General features: G+C 44.0%; 1 protein-coding gene across 2 annotated transcripts in view; it reads left to right on the top strand.

The window, feature by feature from the left end:
* Positions 1–13,181, top strand: part of LOC141114028 (baculoviral IAP repeat-containing protein 7-like) — a 32,132-nt gene extending 18,951 nt beyond the window's left edge. Inside the window, exons 6-11 of one of the 2 annotated variants that reach the window (XM_073607463.1) lie at positions 1,242–1,323; positions 1,504–1,546; positions 4,003–4,209; positions 6,571–6,633; positions 7,005–7,217; positions 12,846–13,181. In XM_073607463.1, coding sequence (XP_073463564.1) covers positions 1,242–1,323; positions 1,504–1,546; positions 4,003–4,209; positions 6,571–6,633; positions 7,005–7,204 — 595 coding nt within the window. In that variant the 3' untranslated portion in view covers positions 7,205–7,217; positions 12,846–13,181. The remainder of the gene's footprint in view (positions 1–1,241; positions 1,324–1,503; positions 1,547–4,002; positions 4,210–6,570; positions 6,634–7,004; positions 7,218–12,845) is intronic. The other variant, XM_073607464.1, reaches the window with a different exon arrangement.
* Positions 13,182–15,098: the final 1,917 nt, after the last annotated feature.

The following is a 15,098-nucleotide window of genomic DNA, read 5'->3' as shown; positions in this document are numbered from 1 at the left end:
CAAAAAAGGTGGTCCTATTTAAAGGCGGATCCAATACCCCAGGGGCCAACCTGTTCTTAAAAGGAGCCCCTTTAAAAACAATTTTAGGTTTAGGTGGTAAGGCTTCCTTCAGAACTCGATCATTGATAACAATATGCCAATGTTTGGAAACTAGTTTTATCTCCTTGTGTTGAAGGGAATAAGTGGTAATAAAGGGTACTCCTAAATTATGGTCAAAACTTCTTGTCTGAGGTTTGTCTCTCAGCAAGAGTTCCCTATCCATCTCTTGTACATCCTTTAGAACAGGTAACAAATTCTCCCTGGTATATCCTTTTTCAAGGAACCTCTCAGTGAGAATGTTACTCTGTGATAGGAATTTCTCAGGGTTCGAACAATTCCTGCGTACTCTCGTATACTGACTTTTAGGTATTGCATTAAGCCAGGGTCTATAGTGGCAGCTTTCTAATGAGATGTAGGAATTCCTATCACTCTCCTTAAAAAAGGTAGATGTAGACAAGATTCCCCCCTCTATAGTCAAAGTGAGATCTAAAAAGTGGATCTGGGTCTGACTCCTCTCAAAGTTCAGATGGATTCCACGATTGTTTATGTTGAGAGAGGACATAAACTGTTGAAGCTCTGGGCCATCTCCATCCCATAGGAGGAGGATGTCATCTATGTACCTAGCCCACAGGACTAGGTGAAGTTGCTTCTCTGCAGGTGTCTGGTTACGACAGCCTCATATTACTGAAGAGAAGCTTTGGGGGACTAGCAGCATGGAGAGAAGGAAGCTTGCAGGTGTTGCAATACAAAAGTGCTTTTCAATGCTTTTCAATGGCACCTTAGACTATGGCTGCTTAACATTTGCCCCCCCCAGCTGTTGCAGAACTAAAAGTCCCATCATGCCTCTGTCTTTGGGAGCTGTGTTTGTAATTGTCAGCCTTGCAATGCCTCATGGGACTTGTAGTTTTGAAACAGCTGGAGGGCCACAGGTTGAGCACCCATGCCTTAGACCAAAATTGACTTATAATTTTTGCGCTGCAGGGGAACACCATGGGGGTTTTCTCCAAGGGTTCTGCTTTAAACCTCTTCTAGAAGCATGAGGGCCCTTGTAATCCTAAAGTGTGTGTGTGTGTGTGTGTGTGTGTGTGTAAACTTTCCAATGTTTACTCAAAAGTGATAACTTTGAACTAAATTAGTGTATGGACACTTAATATGCTTACATGGTGGCCAGATTTTAGGTAACTTGACAACTTTTATTGTAGGTGTGAATTTCTTGTGCAGTCCATGGGACCTGCGTATGTTCGTAGCGTGCAAGAGGCTATAGGTGGTAGTCCAGAGAGTTCGGTGAGTAACCTATGTACTCATGCGTTGTAACCTGGCTTAATAAACCGCTAAACAGTCCTGATTTGCAAACTACATAGTATTTGCTGGGGCATGTAAGTTGGGACTGTTCAGTCACCTGATTGGTTATTATGGTTTGGCTTCCGTGCATTTCCAGTTCTCATTATCCCAACTTTTTTACAGCCTGAATTCCTGAGGACGTCTGAGAGCCCCAGCGCACCCAGTGGTAAGTGCCAGCTTGCTTTGTGCTTTCAAAGGTCAACTGTTTCAAGGCCAGAGCTACGTGCTATGAGAACCTACTTTTTTGGGGTTTTTTTTTTTTTTTCTGTTTTGTGTTGACTCTTGAAACTAGTGCAACTTCAACTTCAATCACAAATCTTTGATTTAGTTGAGGACTCATGTACTGTGATGGGCCTAGTATGAGAACTGTCAATTTGGGCAGCTAATCAAACATTAACTTATCACTTAAGCTACAGAAATGGCTGTTAAGGGTATGACTTGACCTTTTTCAAGTGATAACTTTCCTGGAAACAAGGAAAATTAGGCTTTATATTGTGGCTCTCAAAACTTGGCACAGGGAACTGGCTTTCAGATCGCTAAGTTGTAGATATTAATGTATATTTTGGTATGGTCACCACATAGTGGCACTGAGGACAGCACAATTTTTCTACTCTTTACTACAGGTTGTAGATATGTTCTGCTACCTTGTCCAGTGGGTTGGCTTTCTTGGTCAGTGCACACAAAGCTTGTCTTACAGCTGGACCTAGATTCCTGACTCTGCCATTCAGCAGCAGCCATGGAGAGGTCTCCTGAGCATTCATGGTAATTTTCTGGATATAAGATAGAAGGCACATAAGATGTCTCTGGTGTGGACGTGTCCTGGTAGGCACCAAAACATTGGACAAGGTTTTTGAACTTTTGATCAGTTAGTGGTATCTTCTCCAAAACTGGCCAGATCGGACAACCAGGGGTTTTAACTGGGTTTTCAAGCCTCTAGGTCGGGGTCTCAATTTTCTAAAGGCCAGTTTACTGTCCTTGACTCTGAGGGGGCCAGACTGGCCAGTGAGTAGAAAATACACCCCAGCATCAGTGGGAGCAGTAGTTCCCCATAGTTGGTGTCGGAGGGAGCAGTAGTACCCCATCGGCTGGATAAAGGCAAGTAAAGAGCCACATCTGGCCCTGGGCTGCAGTTTGGAGACCACTGCTCTAGGGGCTCTGCAGCAGATGGTTGAGTAGATGGATCCTGCACTCCCAAGGTTCTGATGTTTTATGAAAGTGGTGTGATGAACCCTACATTCTTTACCCAATTACACTATTGGTTTTCCATTTAAGTAATTGTGAACCCCAGCTGGGATGACCTTTGTCTTCAAATGCACTGTGTATCAGACTATTGCTGAGGATTTTGTGAAAAATTGCTTTTTCAGATTTTTTCTTTTACATCTTAATGCCATTTATCTTCTGCAGCCACTGTTTGTGTACACAAGCAAAGGCTGCATGGCGTTACTCAGGATGGGTAGAATGGCTGCTTGTCTTTAACTGGAAGTGTTCATAACAGCAATGGCATGGATGCATACCTCTTAAATTTTTGGGAATGAGGGACACCGATTGGCAAAAGTATGTAGGTATAGGACACGCCCCATGTCACGCCCCTTTTTAAAAGCATTTTACAAAAAGATTGGTTAAACACAGAAGTGCTTCTTTGCCTCTACTATGTTGGCTCTTGGAATTGACAAATGCAGCAATTTTAGAAATTTGGATAAAAGGTTTTGCACAGTAAAACACTTTTTGATAAGTAGTGCATTTAATATGCACCTAAATAGATCGGACCAAATTGAGGGACAAATGAGAAGGAAAGAGGGACTTTCTTCCAAATGAGGGACAGTCCCTTGTAATCAGGGACAGTTAAGAGCTATGCGGATGCACAACTGGGAGATGGGGACAGGGCTTGCTGGAAGGGTCTAAAGCAAGGTCCTTCATAGCAGGATTACAAAGACAGGAAATGACTGCTTTATCACATTGCATTAATACGCGGAGTAAGATTTGTGACTGGGAGGCTGTGGGAGATTGATGCTCTAAGGGGTCATTGGTGATTAAAGCCCAACTCCAGGCAAACTGCTAGAAATGTGCATATGGGAGCAATTTTAGTTGCCCAAGGGGTTTGTATTTCAGACCATCCAGTCCTGAAGATTACCCTTCCAGATAGGGCTGTGCTGTGTGGCAGTTTTTTTTTTTTCTGCAGATCTTGTCCCCCCCCCCCCCCCCCCTCCCATGATAGCACATTGATGAGCTCACCTGTCACTCTGCTCTTTCCTCCTTTCGGCATGCTCCAGCAGACTGGCTTGTGCTGCTCCCTCCCCTTTCTGAGCTTTGCTGTACTGGGGCAAGAAGCTGTACACAAGGTTAAATTCTGGTATTTGCACAGCTCACAAATTTAGATAACTTTATACTATTTGAGATCTGCTGTGAGTTCAGCTTTAATAGTTGGGCCTCACCAAGGTTACAGCATCACTTGACCATAGCTCTTCCTAGAAGCTTAAACCTTCCTTGCCGGAACAGTGAGGTGGGTTCTACCCTCTCCTAAATGTATTAGTTATCATTAAACTACAAGCCTGCCTTAATTTGACTGCTGCTGAAGGAATTTGACGTGACCATATTAACCCCTGGCCTGCTGGTCCCTTGCAGATTCTCCGGGACACTGGCAGGACTTCCTCCAGTTGTCCATAGTACAGGACGCCCTGCGGATGGGCTTTGATGAGAGCCTGGTGGCCAGTGTGGTGCAGAGCCGATTCCTAATGGTTGGGGCCCCTCACAGCTGCTTGTCTGAGTTGGTCTCTGAACTGGTCGATGAAACAGTGCTGGCAGAAGAGGAGAGTGTGCCACAGACCTCAGGTACATACATAGCCTGAGCGTAAACCTACATTGTACAATGTGACTGTAAAATCTTGGATTTTTTAAAACTATGTAATGAGGACCTACCTAAACTATTGTATGTAATCAGGCAGGCCCTTCTACTACATACGTTTTTAGATGAAATTAGATTGTACAGCCAGATTTTCAACATTTGTGGTGAGCTTTGGGTATTTAAACTTCACTCCAGGCAAATGCCTTTAATTGAGCTGTATTACCTATCAAGATTGGCATTTCTATACATAATGTGTGCAGCTCTGCCACAAAGTGCAGCCTGGTCAGTCAGGGCAGTAGAGCTGATTGGTTTCTGCTTTGGCAGCTCTGGTCCACCCCAAAGCCTTTGCAAGGAGATGCACCGCAGTGGTGAGCTCATCTGTCATTCGGCTCTCCCCTCCAATCACCATGTCCTTTGCATATGAGCACTGTAGCACAACTGACTGGCTTTGTGCTGCTTCTTCCTCTAGTGATGAGCTTTGCTGTACAGGGAACAAGAGGCCTACACAGGTTAGATTCTGCTACTTGCACTGCTTGCATTAAAAGTATTAATACAGCATTGATAAATCTATTGAGCTTCATCAGGGTTTTTTTTTTTTTTTTAAATACTTGCCTGGAGTTCATCTTGGAGAATCTGTCATGAGAAAGTTAATGTCCTTCTGAAGATGCTGGGACCCTGGCTGCCATGGTGATTCTCTGGTTTCCCCACTGAATGACCAGGCATGCAGCCTCTAGTCAAGCGTTCAAATCTAGGTACGTGTTCCATGGCTTTCCTCCAAGACCGATCAGCAGGAAAGCCAGGCATCCAATATCTTATAATAAACATGGTGTAGCGCTAAAAGAAATAACAATGAACTGCGATATCTTTGTCTCAAGTTATATACATTGGATAAGTGAACTAATGAAAAGTCCAATATTCCTTGAGGTGGGATTAAATAATGAAAATTCTGAAAATATGTCCATCTCCTGCTAAATGGTGAATCCTCAATTGAACAAGGACAGCACAAACAGTGTGCAAATAACTATGTAGAAAAATACTGTCAAAAGGAATAAAGATGGGTACTCTTACCGGATATGGTGGACCCACTTACCGTGCAGTAGTGGGTCAATCGAGCTTGTGTGGGCCAAGTGCCACAAGGTATGGATTGGCAGGGAAGCAATCACTCCAAGCAGGGCGGTTCCACTCCTCATCTGTGGTCCAGCCAGAGATCCCAAATCTTTGTGACTCTCGAACGCGATATAGAACTTCCACTCAATGGGTGAGTCTTAACAATGGAGACCAAAAAACTTTTTTTGGTCATGCTCTAGGCCACATGTTGATTGCAGTTGATCATGAAGGGCAAGGATTTGGAGTCACACATGAGTTTCAAGCAATGAAGGATAAAATGAAAGAAAACCAAAGTGAATAAAACTCTCCCGTTTGGTCTCCGTTGTTATTGAGATGGCTCACCCATTGGGTGGAAGTTCTATATTGTGTTGGAGAGTCACAAAGATTCGGGATCTCTGGCTGGATCATCACGGATGAGGAGTGGAACCACCCTGCTTGGAGTGATTGCTTCCCTGCCAATCCTAACCTTGTGGCACTTGGCCCACACAAGCTCGCTTGACCTACTACTGTACAGTAAGTGGGTCCACCATATCTGGTAAGAGTACCCATCTTTATTCCTTTTGACAGAGGATTTTTCTACATCCACAACTGCAGTTATTTGCACACTGTGCTGTCCTTGTTCAATTGAGGATTCGCCATTAAGCATGAGGACATATTTTCTGAATTTTAATTAATTTAGTCCCACCTTAAGGAATATTGGACTTTTCATTAGTTCACTTATCTTTGTCTCAAGTTGTATACATTGGATATCGCAGTTCATTGTGTTTTTTCCTTTTAGTGCTACACTATGTTTATAAATCCTTTGGACTTTGAGCTGCTTTATGTTCTGACATTATTTAGGTTTAGTGCAGTAATTTCACTAAATTCTCTTATCCAATATCTTTAGAATGTTAATGGGTAAATGCCAACTTCATTTAAATCAACTAGATTTTTAGACAATCTAAGGTGGTTTTTTTTTTTTTTTTTTTTTTTTTTTAAATGGCAATAGTTCTGAAAACCTTCATAATTAGACTTGGCTTCCCATCTCTGGCTTCAAAACTATGGAAGTTAACTAGGTCTGTAATTGCTGCTTTGTCTAGTATGGAAGGCCAAGGTTCTCCACAGGCTAGTAGGTTGCTTTAATTTCTACTACTGCAATGTTGGAAGTTCCTTCATTAATCTAAATGTCTTCCTCAGGTTTGGTGCAGCGTTCAAATGTGTTTTTGTTCAGATCTGTATGATGAATGCTCTTCTCTTTCCAGAACCTACCCACACTTCAGAAAGTCCTGCACAAAGATCTGCAATCCAGCCCCCCAAACAACCAGGTAATCTTGAAATATTAATCAAAATGTTGTGGCATGATCTAACTCGTGTTTCTCATCTCCAGTCCTCAAGGTACCCCAACAGGTCATGTTGTCAGGCTTTCCATTTTGCACAGGTGATTTGATAAGTTTCACTGCCTTAGTAATTACCACAGCTGTTTCATCTGAGGGGAAATCCTGAAAACATGACCTGTTGGGGCGCCTTGAGGACTGGAGTTGAGAAATGCTGATCTAACTCATGGGTCAGGGACTTTGAAGTAAAAGCAAGACATGCCAAAGCCTGGAATTGCGTGTTTTGTTTGGGCACAAGTATTGGAGGTTGGATGAGGTGAATCCTTAAATGGATTGGTTTTGATACAATTTGCTCCCTTCAGAAACGACACTCACTACAGAGGAACAGCTGCGACGGCTCAAGGAGGAAAGGATGTGTAAAGTCTGTATGGACAAAGACTCGTCAATGGTCTTCGTACCTTGTGGACACCTGGTGGTGTGTATGGACTGCGCCCCTAATCTCAGACATTGTCCTATTTGTCGGGCAACCATCAGAGGCAGTATGCGGGCCTTCATGTCTTGAGCTGGCAGGGCAGGTGAGTAAGCTTGTCTTTGCTGACTCTAAGCTCCACTATCCCGTTAAACCAAAAACCTGACCAGATGCCTTCCATCACTTAAATATTCCTGACTGGGTGCTTGGCTTGAGTAGACCAACATTACTTGTTTGTAGCTGGTTCTCTTTAGAACAAAAGTAGGTGCTGTGTACTCGGTGTAGCAGGGTTCATTTTGGTGTCCCACTCCCCAGGATGGATCTGATAAGCCAGCTGTACAAAAAGCTGCAGTTGGCAGTTATTCTAATGCTGGTTCCAGGGCTTGAGTGAAAGCGTTAAGCTCAGTGGATGATATGCCCCTATAGGAATTGGCCAGCTACAAACTAGCTTTGAAGTGGCCTTACTGTAAGAGGTAGGTCAGATGTAGCAAACGGCATCTATGGTGAACCCTGCTTTAAAATCCTGATGTACATGGCACACCAGGGCCTGCCAACTATGTAGCTGGGGGACCTGCCTGTTTGTGCGCACAAATTTATGAACACAAGAAAACTTGGTCTGAAAGGTCAGACGTGTCTGCAATTCTCTGCCTGTAGGTTAGCTTTGAAAACAACGTGTCCACAAATGGTGAAATGCAGAGATAAGACCCTAGAGCAGTTATCCTGCCACAGAATTTGCATTACCCTACCACATGCATGCAGCACACATGGTTGGACCCCAGTCTTTATCTCTCCAAGAGGGCTTGTAAGAGGCTGATAAGTCAAATTTTAGGTACTTTTACTAGTTGCGTTTGCAAAATGATCTAGTAATGGAGTTGCATGCTACAGCTGAGTTTTGGCTAACGCCCTACAAGCTTTAGTCACATTTACTTACCAGTAATGAAGTGTCCATATTATGCAGGCGGCTGGATCCTTGAAATATTTACTGCAGTGATGCCTGCTCTTCCTGGCTCTGAACTTTCAGAGGTACAATAGTAGTTTTGAGTCTTTGGGCAGAACGGCTTTATAAAAGGTCTGACAGGGACCCACCCCCTTCTCCACGATTACGTTTTTTCATTTACCCACTGAATGTAACACAATCTCTGGGGGAAATGAATGATCCACTCCCCCACTTACATTGTTACATGCAGTGTAAACTATATACAGGTTCTGTGGCTAAAGTAAAACTATAGGCAAAACTTCATTTTGGATAGAGTAAGACGGGGGGAGGGGGTTTATAGTTTGTCAGTTTGCCATCTGTGTCCCATTGGGAAGATTGCCCTTTACTTCCTGTCCACTAACCAAACAGGTGGTGAGAGTAAATGCCTACAAATGAAGGGAATCACTTGGGGTAACCAGAACTAGTGTCCACATTGGCAGATTAAAGTGGTTCTAAAGCAGAAGGTTTTTTTTTTTATCTTAATACATTCTATGCGACAGCCCCCTCCAATACTTACCTGAGCCCATCTCCATCCAGCGGTCTTGCACAAGAGAATTGGCAATCTGGGACTCTCCCTGATTGGCTGAGACACAGCTGGGCGTCGTTGGCTCCTGCTGCTGTCAAAATCAGTAAGCCAAGAGGGAGGAGTCAAGCTGTGGCTCTGTCTGAATGATCACAGCAGCGGCTCGGGTGCCCCCATGGCAAGCTTCTTGCTGTGGGGTCACTTGGCAGTAGGGAAGGGGCCAGGAGTGCCAGCGGGGGACCCGAGAAGTGGAGGATCCGAGCTGCTTTGTGCAAAACCATTAGGCAAGTATAACACTTATGGTGTTTTCTTTGCTAAAAACAAAAAACCTCACAGTAACCCTGTTTTCTGGGGACATCCCGAAATTTGTGATCTACTTTCACTTGCCATGACCGTAAACAAAACAGAGGGTGGATTTCCCAAACTGGGGACACGGACCATAAAAACCTGATGGGTGTTATAATTACTCTCCACTCTAGCCAAAATTTAAAGCTGTTGCCGGTCTACTGTGAAAGTCAGCAGCTACAAAAAACTAACTGCTGACTTAAAAAAAAAAAAAAAAAAAAAAAAGCCACTAGTCTGTCCCACAATCCAGCAGTGTGCTCTCCCCAGCTGGTTTTACCTGCTGTCTTCCCTCGGCACTGGCATCTTGGCTGTGGGCACCCGGCTGTAACAGGTTGCAGCTCTACAGCTGAGTGCCCTCTGTGCCTGCTAGAGTAGTGCTGCGCATTTGTGAATGGTCCCGCAGTCTTCTGTCACATTTCCCAGAGGACTGTGGAGGGGGGGGGGGGGGGGGGGGGGAGAACTACTGCTTCAGATTGCCTAGGCGATTGGAGTGGGTGACTGTCAATCGGATACCTGTTCTGCTCCCCCACCTCCTCAAAGTGACAATTCTTTGTGGGACGAGTCCTTTAAAGTGCAACTCCCCCCTTTTGGGTGGAGAGCCGCTTAAAAGCAAATTTTTTTTTTTTTTTATGTATTGTTTGAACGCATCCAGTGCTGCAGTGATAGAGGACCAGGCACCCCACACATTTCTGCAGGATCCAACTACCTGCTCAACATGGGACATCACTAGTACAGCATGTGTATTACTAAAGCTGTAGGAAACAGTTTTTTCGCTAAGATTTAGCTTTATATGCACCTGGAGCTTTACTTCAATGTAGAACACAGCTGGAATGCCATTTAACAATGGAAGCAGAGGCTACTATCATGGACAGCCTGAAAAAATGCTAGTTGTCTGGCTGTCTTTGGTGTTCAAATTTTATGTCCAACTCAAATATTTGCAGATTGGGAAAGTCTAACTCGGGCAAGTTTAAAAATAAATATGGACCCTCAGCCGATAATAAGCAGATAAGGCCACTCAAAAGGTCTCTAAGACACTGTGGGGTAGGTGTGTGATGTACATTCAGAGGGGGTGTTGCATGGCACACTTCAAAGTATAGCATTTCATACCAGTGTGCAGATGTTGCCACATCTGGCCTGAGAGGTCAGCAGGGCTTGAGCATCTAGAACAGGGATATGCAATTAGTAGACCTCCAGCTGTTGCAAAACTACAAAGCCCATCATGCCTCTGGGTGTCATGCTTGTGACTGGTCAGTCTTGCTGTGCCTCATGGGACTTGTAGTTCTGCAATGGCTGGAGGTCCACTAATTGCATATCCCTGATCTAGAACTTCCCACCAGGAGATCAGAAGATCCTGCACATCACATGAAACCGAGTCTGAGCACTTAGTAAAAAGCGTGTGTTGGTCTATGATCTGCATAATTCCAACTCGGGGACTTGGCACTGAAGATATTAGACTAAAATAGACATGGAAGTGGTCGTCCATACCATCCTCATAACTTAAATCTTGTGGCCCTGTAGCAATGCCCCTAGTACTTTTAGAGGGAGAGTCCACCAAAAGGCTTTCAGTACACACGATTAAACCACTGCCTGCGGAGATCTCCGCTGAGCTGGCAATCAAGATCTGCACAAGTTTTGGCTTAATTGAGTTACCAGTTTGGGTAGCAAATGATAATTTATAGAACTGGCTCCCTGTTGAGTAAACTATACATGAAGCATGTAGTAGCAATCGGTCTCGGAGTGCAATGATCTGTCCACCTCTCCAGGCAGGACTAGAATTACAGCTGGCATTGGGAGGGCCTATAAACTAAGCCGGGGATCTCCCAACTTGGCCAGATAAACCTACAAAAGTGCAGAGCTCTGAACAATGGAGTGTCCTGAAAGTCAGCATGGAGTCCACAACAGGGTGCTCTGGCTGCAATGTCCTCCCGACAAAACACAAACGGCAGAATACAATAAAAGAACAAGCACACCAAATCCTTATGAAAACAGTTTATTGGTACAGGTTAACCACGTCAGCCCCGGAAGGATTTACCCCCTTCCTGACCTGAGCACTTTTTGCGATACGGCACTGCGACGCTTTAACTGACAATTGCGCGGTTGTGTGACGCTGCACAAAAACAAAATTGATGTCCTCTTTTTTCCCACAAATGGAGCTTTCTTTTGGTGGTATTTGATCGCCTCTGCGGCTTTTATTTTTTGTGCTATAAACAGAAAAAACGACAAATTTGAAGAAAATATTTAACTTTTGCTATAGTAAATATCCCAAAAAAGCGTAAAACAAATTTCTTCTTCAGTTTAGGCCGATATGTACTTTACATTATTTTTGGTAAAAAAAAAATCGCAATAAGCATATATTGATTGGTTTGCACAAAAGTTATAGTGTCTACTAAATAGGGGATAGATTTATGGCATTTTTATTTTTTAGTAATGGGGCGATCTGTGAATTTTTTTTTTTTTTTTTTTTTTTTATTGTGATTGTGGCGGACACATCGGACACTTTTGACACTATTTTGGGACCATTGGCATTTTTATAGCGATCAGTGCTATAAAAAATCACTGATTACTGTGTAAATGATACTGGCAGGTAAGGGGTTAACTGTGTTCCCTCTGTGTTCTAACTGTAGGGGGGATGGGCTCACTAGAACATGAGATCACTGCTCCTGATCACTGGGAGCAGTAGATCCCGGTCATGTTGCTAGGAAGAACAGGGAAATGCCTTGTTTACATAGGCATCTCCCCGTTCTGCCTCTCCGTGTCACGATTGTGGGCCACCGGCGGACATTGTCACATGCCCAATAGCCTGCGATTTAAAGGGGCCGTATAGGTACGCTCATTTGCACAGCCGTGCCATTGTGCCAACTTACATAGTCATGCGCTGTTCAGAAAGCGGTTCAAGAGTACAAGGGATAATGCATTTCGGCAAACAGCCTTGGTCACAGCTCAAACCTTAAAATGAGAATCGCTCTCTCTATCGCTCTCTCTATCGCTCTCTCTATCGCTCTCTCTATCGCTCTCTCTATCGCTCTCTCTATCGCTCTCTCTATCGCTCTCTCTATCGCTCTCTCTATCGCTCTCTCTATCGCTCTCTCTATCGCTCTCTCTATCGCTCTCTCTATCGCTCTCTCTATCGCTCTCTCTATCGCTCTCTCTATCGCTCTCTCTATCGCTCTCTCTATCGCTCTCTCTATCGCTCTCTCTATCGCTCTCTCTATCGCTCTCTCTATCGCTCTCTCTATCGCTCTCTCTATCGCTCTCTCTATCGCTCTCTCTATCGCTCTCTCTATCGCTCTCTCATCTCCCAACCAAGGGGACTCTACCCACCACACAGGCAATCAACCAATAGTACCTATCAATAGTTTTATGTATGTTTGCTATGCTGTTTTTCTCTAGTGGTGTTTCTCTAACCAGGCGGTCTAACAGAATATTTTCTATCAGCATGATGGGTACTATTGGTTGCCTGTGTGGTGGATGGAGTCACCTTTGTGTGTGTGTGTGTGTGTGTGTGTGTATATAGTTTGATTCTCATTTTAATGTTTGAGCTGTGACCAAGGTGGTTTGCCGAAACATGTTAGTCCTTGTACTCTTTTAACCTGTACCAATAAATCATTATCGTAAGGATTTGGAATGCCGGCTTTTTTGCTGGTCAGATGCAGCCCTTTGTTGCCTTTTTTATCTGGCCCTTGGGGTACTAGTCCTCCCACTGCCACCCAACAATGGGGCACTATTCCTCTTGCTCCTGCAGCCATGTTTATTCTCACTGATGCTGGGCATGGGACATTTTCTACTCCCACTGGCCACAATCTGCCTGCACCCCTAAAGCCTGAAGGACCATAAACTGGCCCTTTGCTCTAAGCTGTAAGACTAACTTTCCTTATGTGTTTATCACTCAGGTTCGGCCTTGTTTTCACCATCCCTGGATAAATCAAGCATGGTCACCCCACCTGAATCCAATCATTGAACAATGAGCTGTTCTCTTGAAGCACCCAGTTCCTGTAGATGGGCATCTCTGTACAGGACTACAAAAGACCAAGGCAATCTTTTCTGTCCATATTGGAATGGGAGTGTGATCTTTTTATACTTATATATAATTTTTTTTTTTCCTAGTGCGGTCTTTTGCAGTCCTGTGCCTTCATTTTATTTAATGACAATGGCCTCCTGTGGCCAACTTATATTTATGATGTGACATTCAGCTAATTTATGATGTGTTATTCAATAAAGTATTTTTGGTTACAAAATGTTATCTGTAATGTGCTGTTGGCCTCAAAACTAAAATGGCTTTAACATGTAGCAGAGGGCTATGCTGTACGAATTGTAAAGATGTTCCTAGTGATCAGTCCTTCATTTCATAAAAATGTAACTTCAGCCTAATTCCTCTAGTATATGGATGGCGCTGGTTCCACTGATTTCCTCTTCTGTATGGCAGAGTGATGTGATATTGTCAGAACAGGTCATGGGAACTCGGGTTTAGCATGCCTCCTGTTGGGGATATGTCCTTTTAAGTAGAGCTCCACTCAAAAGGGGAAACTCCGCTTATCCTCCTCCCTCCTCCTTTTGACAGGTACCCACTCCCAAGTTTGGCCCCCTCCTCCTTCCCCCGCAGTTAGCCCATTCAGAGCGCAGCGTGATGCGCGCATTCGTAGTGGGAATCGGCTGTGAAGCTGCGGGGCTTCACTGCCATTTTTCCCTTAACGGCGATTGTGGCGGTAGCACCCACCAGCCGTTTGAAAATTCTGCTCGGGTGAAGACACTGCTGGATTCCTGTCCTTTTTTTTTTTTTTTTTTTTTTTTTTTTTTTTTTTTTTGCTGGAGCTCTTCTTTAAACTTCAGTCTCTGGAACAGGATGGTAGAGGAGACAGGTGACAATAAAAAAACATTAGCAGGGGTTCCAACTTTTGTTTTACTGGAGTAGTTCCCCACTCTTGGCTAGAGTTCACTGCAATAGCATGCTTATACTTGTACCCATATATGACCACTAGATGGCAGTATTGTCAAGCAGTCCTAGTTTAGGCTTCAACCAGGGACAACACCTGCTGCAGTCTGGAATGTCCTCATTCACTCATCTGCTTTTGCTTTTCCACCTTTCCCTCACATTAAAGCAAAACTTTTTTTTTTTTTTTTTTTAAGCTGTTTTATAAGATGCATTTCTCATATAGAGCTTGGAACATCCACATTTCCAAGAGATACACATTGTTAATAAAAATAGATTTGACTTGCTTGAATGGCTCGGCCTCTCCTATTGCTATGTTAGTGTTTTCCAGACCCTCTGTTCTTTGTAACAGGTACATGGACTGTTAAAAGCATTGTTGGTTTGTGTTTTTTTTGTTTTCCCCAAGCTTAGACTAAAAAGTATCCAACTTTTTTTCTCTATGCGCAACTTTAATTCATAGGTGGACCCTGCTTTTGTCTTGGGTACTACCAACAGCAAAATTCTCTGCTTTAATTCTGGACTTGTCCCCCTGGGTGCTCCCATCCACCTTATGTCCCAGATCTGTCGGTAAACCTCTCCATAGTGTAGAACAGGTTATCTGAACCTTTATTACCTTGGAAGAATCCTTGCTGAAAAGTCTGAGATCTCTGGGAACCTCTGAAATGTCCGTCTACAGCTCATGAAACATTGGTGTGAGCTGTTGGAATAATAATTTTTAGAAGTGTCAAATGGAATTGATAAAAAAACAACAAAACAAAAAAAAACACGCTTAATGTGAAACGTGTGCTTGCTTTTTCTGCACAGATGGTCAATTCTGAGTCCAATCTGGGTTAAAGGGGTTGATTTACTGAAACTGGAGAGTGTAAAATCTAGTGCAGCTGTGCATGGTAGCCAATCAATTTTCTAACTTCAGCTTGTTCAATTAAAGGGGGTTGTAAGCCCTCGGGTTTTTCACTTTAATGCATTCTGTGCATTAAGGTGAAAAACCTCCAGTGGTGTAGGTGCCCCCCTTTTACTTACCTGAACCCGGTCTTTCCAGCGACGAGGACGAGCACAGCAGCTCCAGCCGGTGTCTCGGGTCCTCATTGGACAGATTGGTAGCAGCGCAGCCATTGGCTCCCGCTGTCAATCAAATCCAATGTTGTGGGAGCTGGGGGGGTGGGGCCGAGTCCTGCCTGTGTCAATTAAGGCAGCAGGACACGGGAGGGTGCCCCGA

This window comes from Aquarana catesbeiana, linkage group LG12, assembly GCF_042186555.1.
Source record: "Aquarana catesbeiana isolate 2022-GZ linkage group LG12, ASM4218655v1, whole genome shotgun sequence".
In the NCBI taxonomy this organism is placed as follows: Eukaryota; Metazoa; Chordata; class Amphibia; order Anura; family Ranidae; genus Aquarana; species Aquarana catesbeiana.
This window is presented reverse-complemented; position numbering and strand designations above follow the sequence as displayed.